This window comes from Nannospalax galili, unplaced genomic scaffold (genome assembly GCF_000622305.1).
Source record: "Nannospalax galili isolate Female #2095 unplaced genomic scaffold, S.galili_v1.0 scaffold413, whole genome shotgun sequence".
In the NCBI taxonomy this organism is placed as follows: Eukaryota; Metazoa; Chordata; class Mammalia; order Rodentia; family Spalacidae; genus Nannospalax; species Nannospalax galili.
Window position 1 is genome coordinate 709313 of NW_008333889.1, and position 18858 is coordinate 728170.

An 18858-nucleotide genomic window follows, 5' to 3' on the forward strand; every position below is an offset into this window, starting at 1 on the left:
TTCATCATTAGTTTTAATAATAAAAATAACTAAATATAGTTACTAAAAAACTAAATATAATTATTTTAGTTACTAACAATAACTATGTTTTGTAAGCATACAGGTGTATATGTCTCTAATTATTACCTGAGCCATTCCAAAAGGAAAAGTTAAGAGTTTTCACATATTGCAATGCCTCCCTACAGGATGGGAGACTATCCATCCATCCCACCTTACCTTCACCAACATCTTATATTAGTATTCATTAAGAAAGTAAAAAGTATGCTTTGTTTTATCAAAGAGAGTTATTTAATGAGGCAAAAGCTGAGAATTCAATCTAAAGTTTCAGCTAAGAAAAATATGAGGTCAGTTCTTTACTTAAAATTACACATAGTCTGAATTAGTTGAAATATTCTTTGCACTGATGAGCATCTACTTTATAAACTATAAGTGTGATAAGATATTGAAAAAAATTCTTTAATTTTAAAATACAACCTGCATCTCCACTGCATTATAAGATATGTTGCAAAACATTGTCAAAATAACTCACTACATTGAGCTTAGTTTGACTAGTTTTTAAATTCTTCCTTTTCTCTCTGGATGCTTCAGCATATCCTTTATGTATTCATTAAGAACAGAAGTTTTGTTCTCAGGACTGGGGAGATAACTCAGGAAAGTCTCCAGAACCCACATACAGAAGCCAAGTACACTTTCATGTCATTGTAATTCCAGCACTGAGGAGGAGGAGACAGCTGTATCCTTGGAGCTTACTGACCAGCCAGGCTTGACTACTCAGCAAGCTCCAGGCCAGTGAGAGACCCTGTCTCAAACTACAGGGGAGACAGGTAGGGTGGTGCATGCCTTTAATCCCAGCAGAGGTAGGTGGATCCCTGAGAGTTTAAGGCTAGCCTGGTCTACATAGCAAGTTTCAGATCAGTCAGGGCTACATAGTGGGACTCTGTCTTAAAATAAGGGGGCAGTGGGAACAGCACCTGAGGAACAACAAATGAGGTTGACCTCTGGACTACACGTGCACATACACACTTAGACACATGTACCTGCACACGCACATTCACATCCATATGAATACACACACAGACACACACACACACATTTTATTCACAAGTAAATGACCAGTGACCAGGTTCACTATTTCAGTTCAGGCCACACATTTGATGAAAAGTTAAAAACCATAGCTGAAGTAATAAACTAAATGATGTCACCTTCATTAAAAAAAAAATAGATCAGTGGAGAGCTTCCATAGATCACATAAATCCCCAAATGACAGAGCTGGCAAACACTTGGAAATCCAATGCTGTCATTGAGAATAGAGATTGGTACAGGCACATTGCAGGGTCACCCAGCTGGACAGTGACCTTTCACCCTGGGTGCTTGGCTCTGTGGCCACCTACTTCTCAAACCACAGTCCTCAGCTCCAGTCACTTGAGTACTGATGAATTCAATGCGATCTCCTCGCCTTCATATCTTCTAAGAAATGTGTGCGAAAATAAAATTCCAACTGGTTCTTTGATTATCCTTTCTAACTCCTACATCGTTCAATTTATAGTAAGAACTGACAAATTGTAAGCCACATAAATCAATTCCCTTTCAGGAATCAAGAATCAGCACAATCATCTTGTAACAGAAGCTGCATGTTGTCTCAGATTCCAAATAAACTAAACTTTGCCTTTAGCAGGCTGGTTCCATAAATACCTATGGAAGAAATATGACTGCACAGATCCGCACCATTATTTACGTATTATTTTGCTTATTTTTCTTATCAGGTATCTGTATGCTCTTGGGCAGAAGGTTTGGAAAAGATGGAAAAAGCGATACTTCGTTCTCGTTCAGGTCAGTCACTTTCCCCTGTTCTAGAATCTAGACTCTCAGATGGTTATTTGTTTGGGTTAGATCTCTTTTGAATATTTCCTTTATTAGAAATTAAAATGGATTTTTTAAAAGACATTCATATAAAAATAAAGTAGCAAATCCATGATAAGCCATTACAAATAATATTTTCTTGTCAAAAATACAAACTAAGCAATTTAGTGAAATGAGTGACACTGCTCTGTGATTTGGTTTACGTCATTGTTTTCTGGCACAATAGAATGCAGCTGTTTTAGCAGCTTCTGTGCTCAACTAGTTGTCGTATCAAATTCAACAGTCACCGGAAAGTGCCACTGCACACTCAGTATGAAAAAGGCACAAACGATTTAATGTTGTTATGAAAATTATTTTGATGATCAAGGTTCCCTAAATGGAGCTGTAGGAATCTAAGACCATTCCTTGAAAAAACTGCATTATCCAGATAGTATACAGATATACTGCAATCCATTCACACTTTATATGAATATATGTATTATATATTCACATAAATATGCTTTTAAGTCAAATTGTCTACAATATTTGTTAGTGATTGGATTCAGAATATAGATAATTGGAATATGTGGTTGACTGACTTTTTAAAATCATGTGTAACCTTTATTCATAGAACATAATCATAAAGTTAAGTTTATATTAAAGTAAAGCTTTTAAAAATAGTCATTTCATTCCATGATAAATTCAAGCCATTTCAATCTCAGTGGAAATATATGAATTACATGAAATATATGAAAGGAGAATCGCTCTTGGAATTCTTAACACAGAACAGCCTGTGAAATCTCATTGATTCCTACCGCACATTAAACAAGCTTAACTGGGCTAGATCAGAATAACATGAGGAAATGCCAACAGAGGAAAATTATCATTTGCTATCTTCGGAGGTACAGTCATCCATCAGTTTCTGGGTAAAATTAGTTTATTGATGTCCCATGGTAGCATGGTATCTTTATGAAAAGTGTAAAAATTCAGTCGAAAGTAGTTTTATCTACATGGCAGAGAGCCTATCTATTTTATTCTTGGCTAAAATGTAACATTTACTTGTGTGACTTAGAGTAATCATAAAAGATATGCATTCATACATGTACATAGATTTATACAGCACACACGCACAGAGAGAGAGACAGAGAGAGAGAGACTTTTTATATAGAGTTCATGCACTTGCTTTCAATAAGTGTTCTGCTCAAGCTTTTGTGATCTGTCCTCACCAGACATACCTGTTAAATGTTTTCTGCAGTTTCAACTTGTACCTTTCCATTAGCATAAAAATTTAAATACATTTACAAAGAAATCAGAATATAAATCCTTCTGGGTATTTCAATTTTATTCCTATCAAAGATGTCTCACCTGCATCTAATTTGACAGGTTTATCATCCTGATTTTTCTTTGTCAAGTCTTTCAAAGCCTTCAACTGACTTTTCTGTAAACCAAGGACTTTTTCAGTTATTCATGAAATCTTACATGAAATCTCATTTAATTCCATAATTTTAGTGGATGATGTTTGGGATAAAAAACTTTTGGAACAAATAAAGCTGACTCTTATAGTGTAACTAATGGCAATATGTGTGACAGAATGTGAAACTGTAACCAAGCAACCACCATGTTCAACAGGTCACCTGCATCAGTCACTGTGCTTAAAGGATGAACGTTGAAAGCATTTATTAGTCTAGAAACCTGGAAAATGACAATAGACTAAAAGAGTTTCCAATGCACTGATTTTTTTTCAGTATGAAACATCAGCTTCTGTAGACTGGTTTTGAGATGTTAAATGCTAATCGTATGCTTTGACCCAGATAAGGCTTAATAAGGTCATCTTTTGCTACCTGTCTTATTTTCTAACAATGGTCACAAGAATCAATAGTTTTAACATAAACATGTGTACTTTGATTATCACTTCTTAGAGCATTTATAAATCAAATAAGGAACTAGAATATATCAAATTCGTGGAGTGGTATGTTTTTGAGGGAGATTAAATGTGGAGATAAGTTTTCCACATAAACTGTATCTTTTACATTTTAAAAGGGAAAATTCACTTTTTGTGATATATCATATGTATGTAGATGCAAACGTGCACACATAGAATCCCATGCCTAAATGTGTTCAGATATATATGCCCATACTCTGACAACTTTTTAAGTTTCAGTCACAATTGAATCTTCCTTTCAATTCCAAATGTAATGGGAAGACAAATTGAATGCACTCAGTTCAAAATCAAGATGAATATGTATGGAGATTCATTGAGAATGACCCATTGGGAGAAACTGGGTAGTTTCTATTAGTATTGTTAAAGACATCTCCCATTCTATCTGCACACAGCTTGTAGGTCCATACCTGCAGGCTGCATTATTGGAAGGTGAAGGAGTCATTTTTCGTAGGGAGGACAGTATGCCCTGCTGTGTCTGCTGCTGCCATCGGCAGAATGGTGCTCTGGTGATAATGTGAATCTCATCACCACGTGTGAGTGTGGATTATGTGAGTGATATAGCTGGAGACCCAGCCATCAGCCCAAGAATTTGTACTCATAAAAATTGATTGGGAGTCAGGTTTTGCCAGCTGCAAAGTCATTGTTCAAAGTGAACACTCGAGGAGCCACTGAGGTGAAAAGACTTTTCAAAGACTCTCATATAAACATGAAAATCGGAGGCAAAAATGTCGATTTAAATTAGAGTCAAAAATCAGAAAGTAAATTATCTCTTAATGTTGAGTATTTGTTTAGCTCCCTAGTAAGTTCGCATTGCCTTTTAGATTCTGACCCAAAGTATTTACAGTAATAAATGAAGTTTAATGTTGTCTAAGAGATTGCATTTTACTATGAAGGTAAATTTGGGTTCAAGCTAAATTAAAAGAGCAATAATCTTGAAAAAATATTATTGAAATCTTGCCAAAATTAAACTTTCTTACTCGTTTTTTTTGTGCTTGCCAAAGGTTTTAGATTAGATTTAGGAAGGCATGATTGGTGTAAAATACTTTTGATATTAATTATATTGTAGTTGGTATTATAATAAGACCATTCAATAGCATTAAGACTATATTTATTTAACTAAGTGGATCATTTTTCTTATATTTTTCTAGCAGCTATTCAAATACCAGATAATAGTATATTCTATGATATTTTCAAAAGTTCCTGAGGCACTTATATATTAACACATCATTGCTGTGTTAAATATGTTACTTAATAAATGATTATTCTGTGGCATTTGCATAAGCACTTTTAATACATGATCTTATTTACAGGATAAGCCTTTAAGAATAGATCTTATTATTGCCTCCAATGAACAGATAATTATACAAAGAGTGTATGTTATATTCTCAAGATTCGCTGAGTGTGAGGTAGAATCAAGTAAATTCTCGTCTGTTAGACAGTAGAGACAAAGCTCATATTTCCTGTTCCATATAGTTATGATTAAATTAATGCACACAGTTCATTTAAGACAAAAAGATATGTGGAAAATTACTGTGCATCATGAGTGTCATAAGGTCCAAAGCAGTGCCATCACATTAAAGAAATGGCCAGGGAGTGATGGCACGAAGAGCCCTAGGTTCAGGAAGGCAGCTGACTGCATGACATCCATGGAAACTGAAGTAGGCATCTATGTTGCGTTGGCCCTGTATCAAGTGCTCACTGTTTGTTGTTGATGTGTCAGAATCATGACTTGAAGTTACTGCAAACAACAGCAGGCTATCGAGACATAATGTTAATTACTATCAGCTAAGTTGGCACAGGATGTAAGCAGGCAACCATGCCACTGAGTGTCTGAACATGCTCAAACAAATGAAAAGCCCTGTTTCTCAGGAAGATGCCATCAATCTACGCTTTGAACATGTAGAAGTGGCTTCCCATACCTGTTGATTTCTGAAGGACCAGCATAAAAGGGGACCCACTGAAGCAGACTCCTTACACATATTCAAGATGGCACTAGTACATATAGAACTTGAAGTTAGTTACATTGTATGGATTTCATCCAGGATCTCAGCTGTTTGCTTACATAATAAGTAACTTGGAGGTAAATAAAGGCATAGCTGTAACAACAAGAAAAATCATAGACTGGTAGCTGTGTAGCTGAGACTTTTAAGTGGCCATACTATAAAACCAACTCTTACAGTTTTTGTGGTAGAAAATGAAGGATCCCGCCAGTATTCCTATGCATCATCTACTCCATTCTACTCAAGAATAGCTAATAGGATGGCCTAGACTCACACAGACACACACACATCCATCCCTGATGGAATCTTGCCAATATTTTCTTTCTGCAATTTATTTTGTTCTCCTTTAAAAAACAGAAAAATTGCCTCATCAACAGATAAAAATCTGCTCTATTATTTTAAGTGTTTAGAGCTATAAAATAGGTTATAATAATTTATACATTAATTTATCTTTTTAGATATTTTTTATCAACAAAAATGCTAAAATAAAAATAGGTGTAATCTTCATTTGTAATTATTTGTTTGTGTAAACATTCCTATAAAATGGAATTTCTGGATCAAAGGCCCCAAATACTTATATTATTAAATAAGATTATAACTTTTTAGACAACTAATGGATTTTTAAATACTCTCCCAAATGTTAGAGGGCTATTTTATGAAATAACTATTTTGTGAAATTTCCCTTATTTTTTTTTACATTTTAAATTACACAAATGTTTCATACAGAACACCCCAAACAATCTTATTCATCTTTATACTCACATCCCAAATAGCACCCTCCCTTACCCTGCCCTCACTGGAGCACATTTACTCTGAGTGGAGTTTATTTGGAACCAAGTATCAGAGGAAAATAATATTTTGTTTTACATTTTATAATTATAGTAACTGCCACTGTGTAATAATCAGGACTTTTCACTGAAAATCTAAAAAGACAATGACGATGGCCATAAACATTTGTGTAATTTGGACTCAGATGCTAACGGTACATTTAATCCTGAAAATTGCTCTAAAATATCCTAAAGTGAGTATTTACTATATTTCAAAAGCAAAAATTTTCAAAAAAGACATAAAAGATAGTTGAGAGAGGACTGATTTAGTAAGGACAATCTTATATGAATAAGGCACCAATCCCAACATGAAAACTTCTATTTACATAAGCCCTGTCTTTAAAAACAAAAAAGTTTGTTTTTATTTTCAGATTCAGATTCTAGAACAATGTCTGATATTTCTTGTGTGTACATTTCTTAGCTACACAGAAGATTTTGGAATAAGAAATATCCTTTCTTGGACAATCTTAATTTAAATTAAATGTTTATAGACTTAATTTTTATTGAATTTTGTGAATTTCATATATCTTGATCATATTTATACCCTCTCCACTATCTGCACTCCCTCATAGACCCCCCCCAAGATATTTCATGCATTGTAATATATGTTAAGTCCTATGAAGCAAAGTTGTGTCCCCAAATGTCCCCTGGTGTGAGTCTATCCACTGGAGCCTGGTTAGCCTATCTAGTATTTTTTCTTAGTCTTTTGAACTAATACACTTCCATCTGATTTTTTCATGCACCTACATCTTGTAGGGTATGGCCTATGTTTTCTTCTAATAATTTCAGTATTTCAAGTTTCACATTGAGGTCTTTGATACATTTGGAGTTTACTTTTGTTCAGAGTAATAGCTGTGGGTCTAATTTTATTCTTCTACATGTGGAGATCCAGTTTTCTTAGCACCATTTGTTGACGATGTTGTCTTTCCACCAGTGTATGTCCTTGGCACTTTGTCAAATATCAGGTGGCTGAAATTGGGTGCACTTATGTTTGGGTCTTCTGTTTTGTTTCTTTTGTCCAGTACCAAGATGGTTTTATGACAATTCCTTTGTAATATAGTTTGAGATCTGGTATGGTAATCCCCCCAGCATTGCTCTTTGTGTTCACTTTGACTTTTTGGGGTCTTTTGTGATTCATATGAATTTTAGGATGGTCTTTTTTCTAGTTCTGTGAAGAATATCCTGGGGATTTTGATTGGGATTGCATTGACTCTATAACTTGGTCTTCCTCAATCTCTTTTTTCAAATATTTAAAGGTTTCATTATAGAGCTCTTTAATGTCTTTGGTTAGGTTTATCACTAATTTTTTTATACTATTGTGAATTGGAGTGTTTCCATGAACTTTTTTATTGTTATTTGTACATAGGAAGGCTAGGGATTTTTGTAAATTCATTTTGTGTCCTGCCATTCTTATGAAAGTGTTCATCATTTCTACAGGTTTTCTGGTAGAATTTTGGGGTCTTATGCATAATATCATATCATCTGTGAAAAGGGATAATTTGACTTCTTCTTTTCCAATTGGGGCTACTTTAATTTTCCTTCTCTTGCCTTATTGCTCTACCTAGAGTTTAAGCATACATTGAAAAGGAGAGGGGATAGTGGGCAGTCTTGTCTGTTTCCTGATTTTAATGGGAATGCTTCAAGTTTTTCTCCATTTAGAATGATGTTGGCTGTGGGTTTGTTGCATATTGCCTTAGTTATATTGAGGTTTAGTCCAACCAGTCCAATTTCCTTAGGACTTTTATCATTAATGCATGTTGGTTTTGTCAAAGGCCTTTTCTGTCTATTGAGATGATCATATGATTTTTGTCTTTAAGTCCATTTATATATGATTTATTACATTTATTGACTTACGAATATTGAACTATCCCTGCATCTCTGGAATAAAGCATACTTCATCATGGTGGGTGGTCTTTTTGATGTCTATGCAGTTTGCAAGTATTTTGTTTAGATGTTTTGCCTGTGTTTATTCTGGATATGGGTCTATAGTTTTCTTTTTGATTATGTCTTTCCCTGGTTTTTTAGAGTGATGTTGGCTTCATAGGAGTTTGGGAGTTCTCCCTCTGTTTCTATTCTTTTGAATAATTGAAGTAGTATTGGTTGTAGATCTTTGAAGGTCTGATAAAATTCTGCTGTGAATCTATCTGGGCGTGGGCTTTGGGAGGGTTTGTATTACTCTTTTGATTTCCTTACTTGTTATGAGTTTGTTTAAGTCGTTGATCTATTTTTGATTTAACTTTGATGGTTCCATTGAATTTAGAAATTCATCTATTTCTTTTATTTTCTAATTTAATAGGTTATAGGTTTTTAAAGTATTCCCATATAGTGTTCTGGTGTCTTTTGTGATGTTTGTCTCTGATTTTGTTGATTTGGATTTTTTCTTCCTTTTTTTTTTTTCCTAGGTTCAGTGGGCTAAGCTAAGGAGTCTGTCTAACTTATTTATCTTTTCAAAGTACCAGATTTTAGATTCATTGATTCTTTCTATTGTTTTCTTTCTTTCTGTTTCATTTATTTCCTCTCTGATTTTTATGATTTCTTCTCATCTACAGGTCTGAATTTGATTTGCTCTTGCTTTTCCAGATTCTTGAGTTGCACCATTAAGTCATTACTTTGTGCCCTTTCTGATGTTTTTAATTTAGGCGCTTAGAGTTGTAGACTTTCCTCTTAGGGCTGTTTTTAAAGTGTTTTGTTGTGTTGTATTTTCATTTTCATTTAGGTCCAGTAGTACTTTTATTTCTTTCTTGATTTTTTTTTCTTGATCCATTTATCACTCAGGCATGTGTTGTTTATTCTCAGTGAATTCATGTATTTATTACAGTTTCTTTTTTGTTGATTTTACGCTTTATTATATTGTGGTCTGATAGAATGCATGAAATTATTTCATTTTTTTTGTATTTATTGAGGTGTGTTTTGTGCCCCTGTATGTAATCTATTTTAGAGAAACTTCCATGGTCTGTTGATGCTTAGGTGGAATATTCTGTAGCTGTCTGTTAGGTCCATTTGATGTATGATATCACTTAATTCATCTGTTTCTCTGTTTATTCTTTGTCTATTTGACCTGTGTATTGGAGTATTGGAGAGGGGGGGTATTCAAGTTACCTACTGTTACTGAGTTGGGGTTGATCTGTGTCTTGAAGTCCAGTAAACATATTGGTGCAATATGTTTATGATTGTAATCTCTTCTTGTTCAATTGTTGCCATGATCAAAATGAAGTGATCTTCTTTATCTGTTCTGATTAATATAACTTGAAGTTTATTTTGTCCAATATTAGAATCACAATGCCTGCTTGGTTTTTAATGTGATTTTTTTCAAATACCTTTTTTCCATCATTTCACCCTAAAGTGATGCCTATCCTTGAAGGTAAGATGAATTTCTTGTAGACATCAAAATAATGAATTTTATTTACTAATCCATTCAACTAGTCTGTGTGTTTTTACTGGGTAGTAGAAGCCATTCATATTTAAAGTATTATTGAAAGAGATGTATTGGTCACTGTCGTTTTATTTTCTGTTCATGTTTTTAGTCCTGGTTTGTGTTTCTGTAATTTGTTGTTGCTTTTTTTCTGTTGCCTTTTGGGTATAGACATTCCTTTCTTCAGTCTTTTGTATTGCTTCAAGTATTCTCTGTAGAGCTGTTTTGGTGGACATGGATTCTTTCAGTCTATTTGTATCATCAAAGGGGAAGATTTTTCTTTCCCCTTTGACTATGATAGACAGTTTCCTGGGTGAACTAATGCAATCTTAATTAAATTTCTATAGACTTAATATTTTTAAGACTCCTTTGACAAAGATCTACTTTGAAATATTCCTTAGTCATCAGGCACAATATTCAGATACATGTATCTCCTTATACTATCTTGAGCACAGTAATGTGCCTGCTCGATAGTAGAAACAAAACTACTCAATAAATGTCTTCCCTCTATTTTGAGTTCCTTCTCAAACCTTTATGTAGAACATTCTGTTGTAATTTACTCATTCTGTTGTAATTTACTTATTCTGTTTGTAATTTACCAAAAAGTAGGCACTGTCTTTAATCCTCTTTTCCTTAGCTCTATGTCAGCCATAAAGTGTTATTTTCTATGTTGTCTGAACTGTGATCCATTTCCATAATTTCCTATGTCTGTTCTGCTACCAAACTAGTTGAAACACCATAGTCTTCACACGGACTCCTGCATAGAATCCTTGCTGTTCTCTGTTTCTGCTTCCACCTTTGTCCTTAAAGCCTATTCTTCATAGACGCAGAATAATGTGTTTGGAGAATGACACAATAAATGACAGCCTAAATCCTTCCAGAATCCCATTGCACTTTAGAGCAACAAATAGCCATTGCCTACAGGAGAGCCCATATATTATGGCCATGAACTTCTGTATAAGGAGCAACATCTTCCATTCTAAATTTCTGCCTCTAGATTAATTACAGAGCAAAAGGTAGGAGTTTATTGCCAGCCTCCTCTCTAGTAATACCTTAGGGGTGGGTTTCCTGTGGTTTCTGTGCATATTCACCTTTGGAGAAAGAACCCTGTTTTTTACCCAGATTGTTAGACTACTACATAATCTCCCTATAGGAGTATATACTACCCCCCTCTCCCCACAGGGTTTGATCATTCTTTCAAACCCACTTATCAGTTCAAATGTTGCCTATTAAAATGCCTCTCTTCCACTCAATTTAAAATCCTTTCCAACTCATTGTCATATTACTCTATTTAAAAATTTTCAAAACATTTGTCTCCAATTAAAATATTTCTCTTTATTTATTTTGTTTTTTATCCCTTTACCCTTTCTGCAACATCCATTTAGTGCTGTCGAATATAAATAGAAATTGACCAAATATTTATTACATAAATTAATATATGCAAATTACATTGGGCATTGTTATAACAAGAACCCCCTCCCCTCCTTTCTTTTATTTTGTACAGTAATCACTAGATCTTTTCAATGCCATTTGGTCAAGACAGTTAATCATAAATGCAAATTCCCCTTAAGTCTGTCAGTATCTTGAAGATATGCTCATTTTCCTTGATTAAATTAAGCTCTGTTCTTTCTTTCTTTCTTTCTTTCTTTCTTTCTTTCTTTCTTTTCTCTGTGTCCTGCCTGACTCTGTCTCTCTGTGCCTCTTCCTTCTTTCTTTCTTTCTTTCTTTCTTTCTTTCTTTCTTTCTTTCTTTCTTTCTTTCTTTCTTAAATAACTCTAGCAGCACCTCTGCCCTCTGCCACAAACATTTTCAGCTAAGGATCTTTAAAGCCTTAATCTTTACTGAAATTAGATGGTGACAGTTCCTAAGCTGCCAGCTTTTAACATGATCCCTACAGTAGTAATACAGCATGTAAACCTGAATGCCGTGGTCTCTCAAATCTCATTGTTAGCACTTACATATGTGCACATGAGCAGGTGACAAGCAGGTTGGCAATTAAGAACAAAATGGGAGGTTTCCTATCCCAGATATGGATACCAGGTAGGACTACAGCAGCATAAGTTCAAGTGCCCTGTTGAAAGTAGTGATGCAGAAGCCAGACTTAATGCTGTCCTTAAAATCTACCTATATCCCTGATTCCCATCAAATCTGTTTTGTTTGGAGTTATTAAGAGTAGACTATGTTAAGAATATTGAATGTTGGTGATTACTGCACTTCTCTTGAAGGGATTTTTTTTTAATTTTAATATAGCAAATTATACAAGCTTTGCTCAGTAATGCACAAGGAAGCTTATGAGTAAAAAATAAATCATTCATCAGAGTAGGTCAGATCTCCTGTTTCTATGTAATTCCCTGGCACATGGCTATGATGCAAAGTAAGCAGAGGCTGCGAGGAGCAGGGCAAGCCTCTGGTTCCTATAGCTGCCCTTCCAGCAGCATGTTTAGCGTAATGTCCACAGATACGGTTCTTTCAGAGGATATCTTCCTCAACTGGCACTTAGTCTGGATTCTCATTAGCAGACAATAGCTTAAGATGCCACCACCTGAATTTCATACTATTGATTCCTTGTAGAATTCACCTTGGAAGTGTAATATAGTATTACTTACAAAAGTAATGGGTAAAGTAGCAGTTATTGGGGGTCTAGAGCAATCAAATGAATCATGAAATATGCATTATATGATGAAAATCAAATCAAGACCTGGTGAGTCAAAAGTCTGGTATTAGCCAGGCGTGGGTGTGCACCTTTAATCCCAGCCCTCAGGAGGCAGAGGCAGGTGGATCTCTATGAGATCCAGGCCACCCTGGTTCACATTGTGACTTCCAGGTGGGCTGTGACTAGGGAGACCCTGTCAAAAAGCAGCCAACAACAATAACTACAAAAAGTCTAGTATTTATAGTAAGTTACTCTTAGAGCTAGTGTTTTCCAAAATCCAAAGTGCAGCCTTTCCGTTGTTTTGTGGGTCAGATTTCCTCGTTCAGTGACAGCTCTGCTCACTGTTGGTGTTTTGTTACGTTCCCATCTGTACTTTTTGTTAACTTCCAGGACCAATTACTTAGGGCAGATTCTGGATCTGTTGGGCTTTTTTTGAGAGATTAAGGTAAAATATGAAAGGAAGTGTGCACTACAAGAAGCAAGCATATTAGCATTTCATCATTGAAATGGCCATGCCTGTAGAGATAGGATCATTCCTCTGAAGCCAGTACTTTGGGTTTTTCTTCTTAGTTCCTTTAAAGACACTTTATTGTTTCAGACTTTGTATATTCAGCAAGTAAAAGAAGTGATTTATTATGTGAAACTGGCTAGACATATAATGTTCAACATAAAATATTTAAAAGGAACTAATGTACATCAAAGAAAAAACAACATTAAATATTTTTAACCAAATAACTTCTGGTAGCTTGTTTTAAGGTTTAGTGTTTAAATAACATATGAATATTTCACATTTTGAGTGGGTTACACATACCAAGTCTGTATTCTTTCATGAGTAAAAACATGAATAAATATATAAATAAATTTTGTCTCCCATCCAAGTACTAAGCAGGCCCGACCCTGCTTAGCTTCCGAGATCAGATGAGATTGGGTGTGTTCAGGGTGGTATGGCCAAGCCTTAGAGAGCCAACTTTTTGGTTCACAAGAGAATGATACTTTCTTAGTTCTTATAATTGTTCAGAATGATGCACATTCGAGATAGATAAAGATAGTATTTTAAACTACATTTAGATACAGGGTCACTTTTTCCTGTCTCCATCAGTTTCTTATTCATTCGCATAAACATTCAACTGCCATCCTCAACAACACAGTCATTGTATTCATTATGTTTGTACCTTGGCCATGAACATCTGTTAAGAATCAGCCTGAGAATGGAGAAAAGGGAGAAAGCAGGAAGAGGGGCTAGAGAGATGACTCCGCAGTTAAGAGTGCTGACTACTCTTTCAGAGCACCAGGGTTCAAGTCCCAGCACCTACATGGTGGCTCACAGCCACTCCACAGCTCCAGTTCCAGGGAATCCAATGCCCTCTTCTGACTTCCACAGGGATTATTACATGTACACAGTACACACACATACGTGCAGGCAAAGCACTGGTACACATGAAATAAAAATAATTAATTACTTTATTTATAAAAAGAGAAAATGCAGAAAAGCAAATAGGCAAGGAGACAAAGGAAAGTTGTGTCAGTGGTTCCTGGATCATCTGTAGTGTGTTAAGCATCTAGCTCTTTTTTTTTTTTTTTTTTTTTTTTTTTTAGACAGGGTCTTCCTATAGGCCAAGCTGGCTTGGAACTTACTATGTAGGCCTGCCTCTGCCTCCCAAGTGCTGGGCTTAAAGGCATGCACCACCACACCCAACATTGCATCTAGCTCTTTAACTCTTTATGTCAAAATAATTTACCATCCCAAATTATTTCATTGTCTTTTAATTTTTTCTATTTATTTATTTATTCATGTATTCATTTGAGACAGGGTTTCAGTATATAACCCTGGTTGATCTGTAACTTCCTATATAGACCAGCCTGGCCTTGAACTCACAGAGATCCACCTGCCTCTGCCTCACCTTCCTAAGTGATGGTATTAAAGGCATGAACCACCACAGCTGGTCTTTTTCTTTTATTTGTTGGTTTCTTTTTTGTTGTTGTTTTTGCTTTTGTTTTGTTTTGTGACAAAATCTCACTCTGTAGCCTAGGGTGGCCTTAAATTCAGCTTCCAAGTTGAATTACAGGTGTGAGCCACCACATCCACCTTTATGCCACTTTGTTTTGTTTTGTTTTGTTTTTCACAATCTCTTTTTGGTGATTCATTTCTCTCTGCAATTATCTATCTATGAATTCTTTTTCTTTTTCTGATTCTGGTCAATGCTGTTACCTCAAAGTCTAGAGAAGTTGTCTGTCAATATATAATATTTGTTGAACAGATAAATGCATGAATGATTAAATGAATGATGTAAGAGAAGATCCCCACTTCAGTATGTGGATAAAGGTAGAAAAGTTGCGAATGTATAGGTAAGTTAAGCCAATAATTTGCCACTCTGATTAAAAGCAATTAATGCTAATTCCTTAGATATCTAAGAGATATCACAAAGGAGTCTGCTATACAATCTCTATACCTAAGGCTCACAGAACATAGAACAAGGGGCAAAGAGTATACTAATACATCTCTCAGTTCTCATCAGTGAAGCTCCCTCATGCAACAGAGGGCTAGGAACACCAAAGGTCACAAATGGCCAAAACATAGAGAATAAGAGTCAACAGAGTGGGGGTCCTTGGGTAGGACTCCTGTGTTAAATTCCATTCACCCATGGCTCAAGGATCATTGCTGAACAGAGGGTGGAAAGATTTGTAAGAGCTTGGGAGGAGGTACATGACCATATGGAAACAGAGTCCTACAGGCTCCTGGGACCCTGCTCATATGAACCTGTGAGCAATGGTATCAGCATACACAGGACCCCTGCGAACTCAAGCAGTCAAAACCCCATCATAGAACTGTGGAAATGGACAGCAGGCCCCAATCTTACTTGAAGAATTACTGGTAGCTGATAACTGTTGGGTGAGGAAGAGCTAATATTCTTAAAGGGAGGGACTCTAGATAGGCTGACTGGCCCCAGTGGATGAACTTGCACTGAGGGACTGAGAGATGTCTGGGGACACTAACTTGACAGAATAGGCCTTAACACAAATGACAGAATGTATGATTTCTAGTTGGGGGGGGCAGTGGGTGGAAGCCAATGGGGAAGGGGGTATAGAGTTGATTAAGATGTTCTGTATGTAATACACAAAAACTCTATTTTTAAAAAAGTAAAAAAGAGGGAAAAAAAGGAGGGAACAAATATGGAGACCTATGAGGAGAGTCGTCATGTGTTGTTAGCTATTAAGTATGTTGGTCTAATATTTTAAATAATTTCATTAATTATAGACTAATGAAACAAGAAGTTCCACTTAGGTTGATTTAAAAGAAAATATGTCAGAAATTAGGTGGTAAATCAAAACATCAACAGACAAGTAAAAGAAGACCATAAACTCAAGTCAACACTAGAAGAAGACAGTAGAGAAGGTTCAACAAATGAAAAATAAAAATTATATGCCAAAGTTGCACATATGAAACCACAGAGGTTTTGACAGCACACAGAAGAACCATGCAAGCCCAAGCCAGAAAAAATCCCAACATGGACAGGGAGGTGGGCAAGAAGCCCCAGGCCTAGCTGAGGTTCTATTGTCGAATTGGTAGGTGCTGAGAGGGAGAGTTGGTTTTTCTTAATGGTGTGATGCCTGGTAGCTTGCCCAGCCCCAGGGGATGAACTCAAACCCAAGAGCAATTGGATATCACAAATTAGACTTGATAGGCCTTTTGAAAAAAAAATATTAATAGAGGATGTGATGTTGAAGGGAGGGAGGGGGTAGTTAAGTTGTGTTGGAGAATGGGAAGGGTGTCTGAAAATGATCAAAATACATTGTATAAAGTTCTCAAAGAATCAATATAATATTTTATTTTTTAATACTTTGTTATTCTTATTTTATGTGTATGAGTGTACTGCTTGAACCTGTGTAAGTGTACTCATGTTGTGTAGTGCCCACTGGGGTCAGAAGAGGCTGTTGGATCCCCTGAAACTGGACTTAAAGATGATTGCTAAGTTGCCATGTGGGTGCTGGAAACCAAACCGGAGTCTCTGTAGGAGCACCCAGTGCTCTTAACTGTTGAGCCATCTCTCTAGCTCCAATAAAATATTTTAAAGCAATTAAAATATATAAGTTGAAATATTTATTGCTCCTTTAATGCTTGTTAGAATAAATGCAAAAAAAAAAAAAAATAGGATGCCGAAACTCTACTGGTCATGTAAGAGAAGGTAAAAATAAAAAGACAAAACCTACCAGTTTTTACTTTGTATAAGTTAAACTGACTTTAGTCCCCAAAATTAATAAAAAACAGAGTCTATCTGTTAATTAAAAGAAACCTACCAAAGACAAAAGCAACACCGCAAAGTAAAGCAAGAAGGAAGGCAGAATTAATTCCAGACTTGGTAAAATTAAAATGAAAAAGTAGTAAACACACCCAAGGATTATAATGTCATGTTAATTAAGGTTAAGCCAGCAATTACTATAAGAAAAATTATGGTCATTTAGCCTATAAATACCTGATAATAAATAAATACTAAATTGATAAGACTTCGAGTTATTTATTACTTAAATCACTTTTCTCTTCAATATCTTTAGTAGTCCTTGCTAGTAATTCAGTACTGTCTTAAATGACTTCGATGAAAAGTTGGAGATTAGTGACTTGTAATTAGGGAATACAGTTGCTTTAAGTTTCAGAATGAAAATTATATTGTGATATAATGGAAGGGATGCCCACCTAGAGTAAGAGACACGTGCTGCTACTCCATATTAGCACTGCCATCTGAATGGACTTAGGAAGCCCTCCCTTCTCTTTCTGCTTCCTCCTCTTCATCCCCTTCCCGCTCCTTCTCCTTTCCCTGTCCCTTCTCCTCCTCTCCTTTTTTCTCCTCCCCTTCCCTTCCTCCTCCTCTGCTTCCTCATCAAACCTAGAGTGGCAGTCACAGTCACAAAGTCAGTCACAGCTGACTCTCCAGCACTAGTGTGTTGCAGGAGATGATAGATTTGGTTTTGTTGTATTATAGTTCAAAAACACTATCCTCTTCTGATCTGTTCTTAGTTTATACTACTTTCTAATATTTTAGCTTTGCCTTTTTCTCTACATAGTAAAATAAACAGAGCTTTTACATCTTGCATGATTCAGATGTTTCTGGTAAATTAAAAATACCTTTGTTGCATTGTTTCCCACATTCAGGTTTGATTCTTTCTCTAAATCTGTTTTTCTTGAATTTCAGTAGTGTTTTAATTACTTTCTTAGAAAATGGTAGCATAGTATCTGTCCCTGTGTCCTGAAACACTAAAGCTTCTTCCCTACATAGCTAATCTTTGTTCTCAAGGCTGCTACTTGGGGAGAGAATGAATTTTACTTCCCGTTAATTTTTTCCTGAACATTTTAAACAGCGTGTTCAGCATTTGAAATCAAATGTCCAACATGGTAAATAGAAGAGTTCATGTTATTTGTTCTGATGAGCTATTTGTGATACTTTTCTACCAAGATAAATATGTGGTTTATGCTTTCTAAGTATTGCACACTTTCAGATATGGTAGAAGAGGATATGTCTTGAATTCAAATGAAACTAATTCCATGCAGACATAAGCAGGGGTTGCATGCTTTTCCAGTATGCTCAAAGCCTTGGGTTCAGTATTCAGCACTGGGGGAAAATTTTTTGTTGTTGTTGTTGCTGTTCAATCCCTGGAAATGCTGGATCAGATACACTACACATCTTTTTATATGCAAGGCTGAACTGCAAGAAAAAGGATAAAACAAAGGACCAAAACAAACCAAATGACTAAGCTGATGTGGCTACAGTGGCAGCTGGATATGGGATGGATGAGTTGTTATGCTTGGGATTCATTGTTCAGTCAGAGAATAAACACACTTGAGATATACCTAAACAGGGAATTTAAAATAGAAATCCTGAATAAATTAGAAAAATAGAGTCCAATGAAATGACAGACTAAGAGAAAAAAAAATCTGCCTTCAAGCTAGGAAACTTGAGTTTGTCTTAGGATCTAAATATATAGAAAAATTAACATTCAAAATTAACTTGTACTCAATATTATAGTCCTGGTTTATTTTATTAACTCTAAGGGAAATGTCAGTTAAGAAATTTAGGATTTAGCTGGGCATGGTGACACCCACCATGATCTCTGTGAGTTCAAGGCCAGGTGCAACTACAGGGAGACTCTGTCTCAAAAAGACTGGGGGGGGAGAGACAGAGAGAGAGAGAGAG

The 18858-nt window shown here is 35.6% G+C and overlaps 1 protein-coding gene across 10 annotated transcripts in view; it reads left to right on the forward strand.

The window, feature by feature from the left end:
- The window catches only part of Cadps2 (calcium dependent secretion activator 2), a 595026-nt gene that overhangs the window by 392148 nt on the left and 184020 nt on the right, over positions 1–18858 (forward strand). For all 10 annotated transcript variants that reach the window (XM_017797106.1, XM_017797102.1, XM_008828867.1 and 7 more), the window contains exon 9: positions 1764–1830. In XM_017797106.1, the coding sequence (XP_017652595.1) occupies positions 1764–1830 (67 nt within the window). The remainder of the gene's footprint in view (positions 1–1763; positions 1831–18858) is intronic.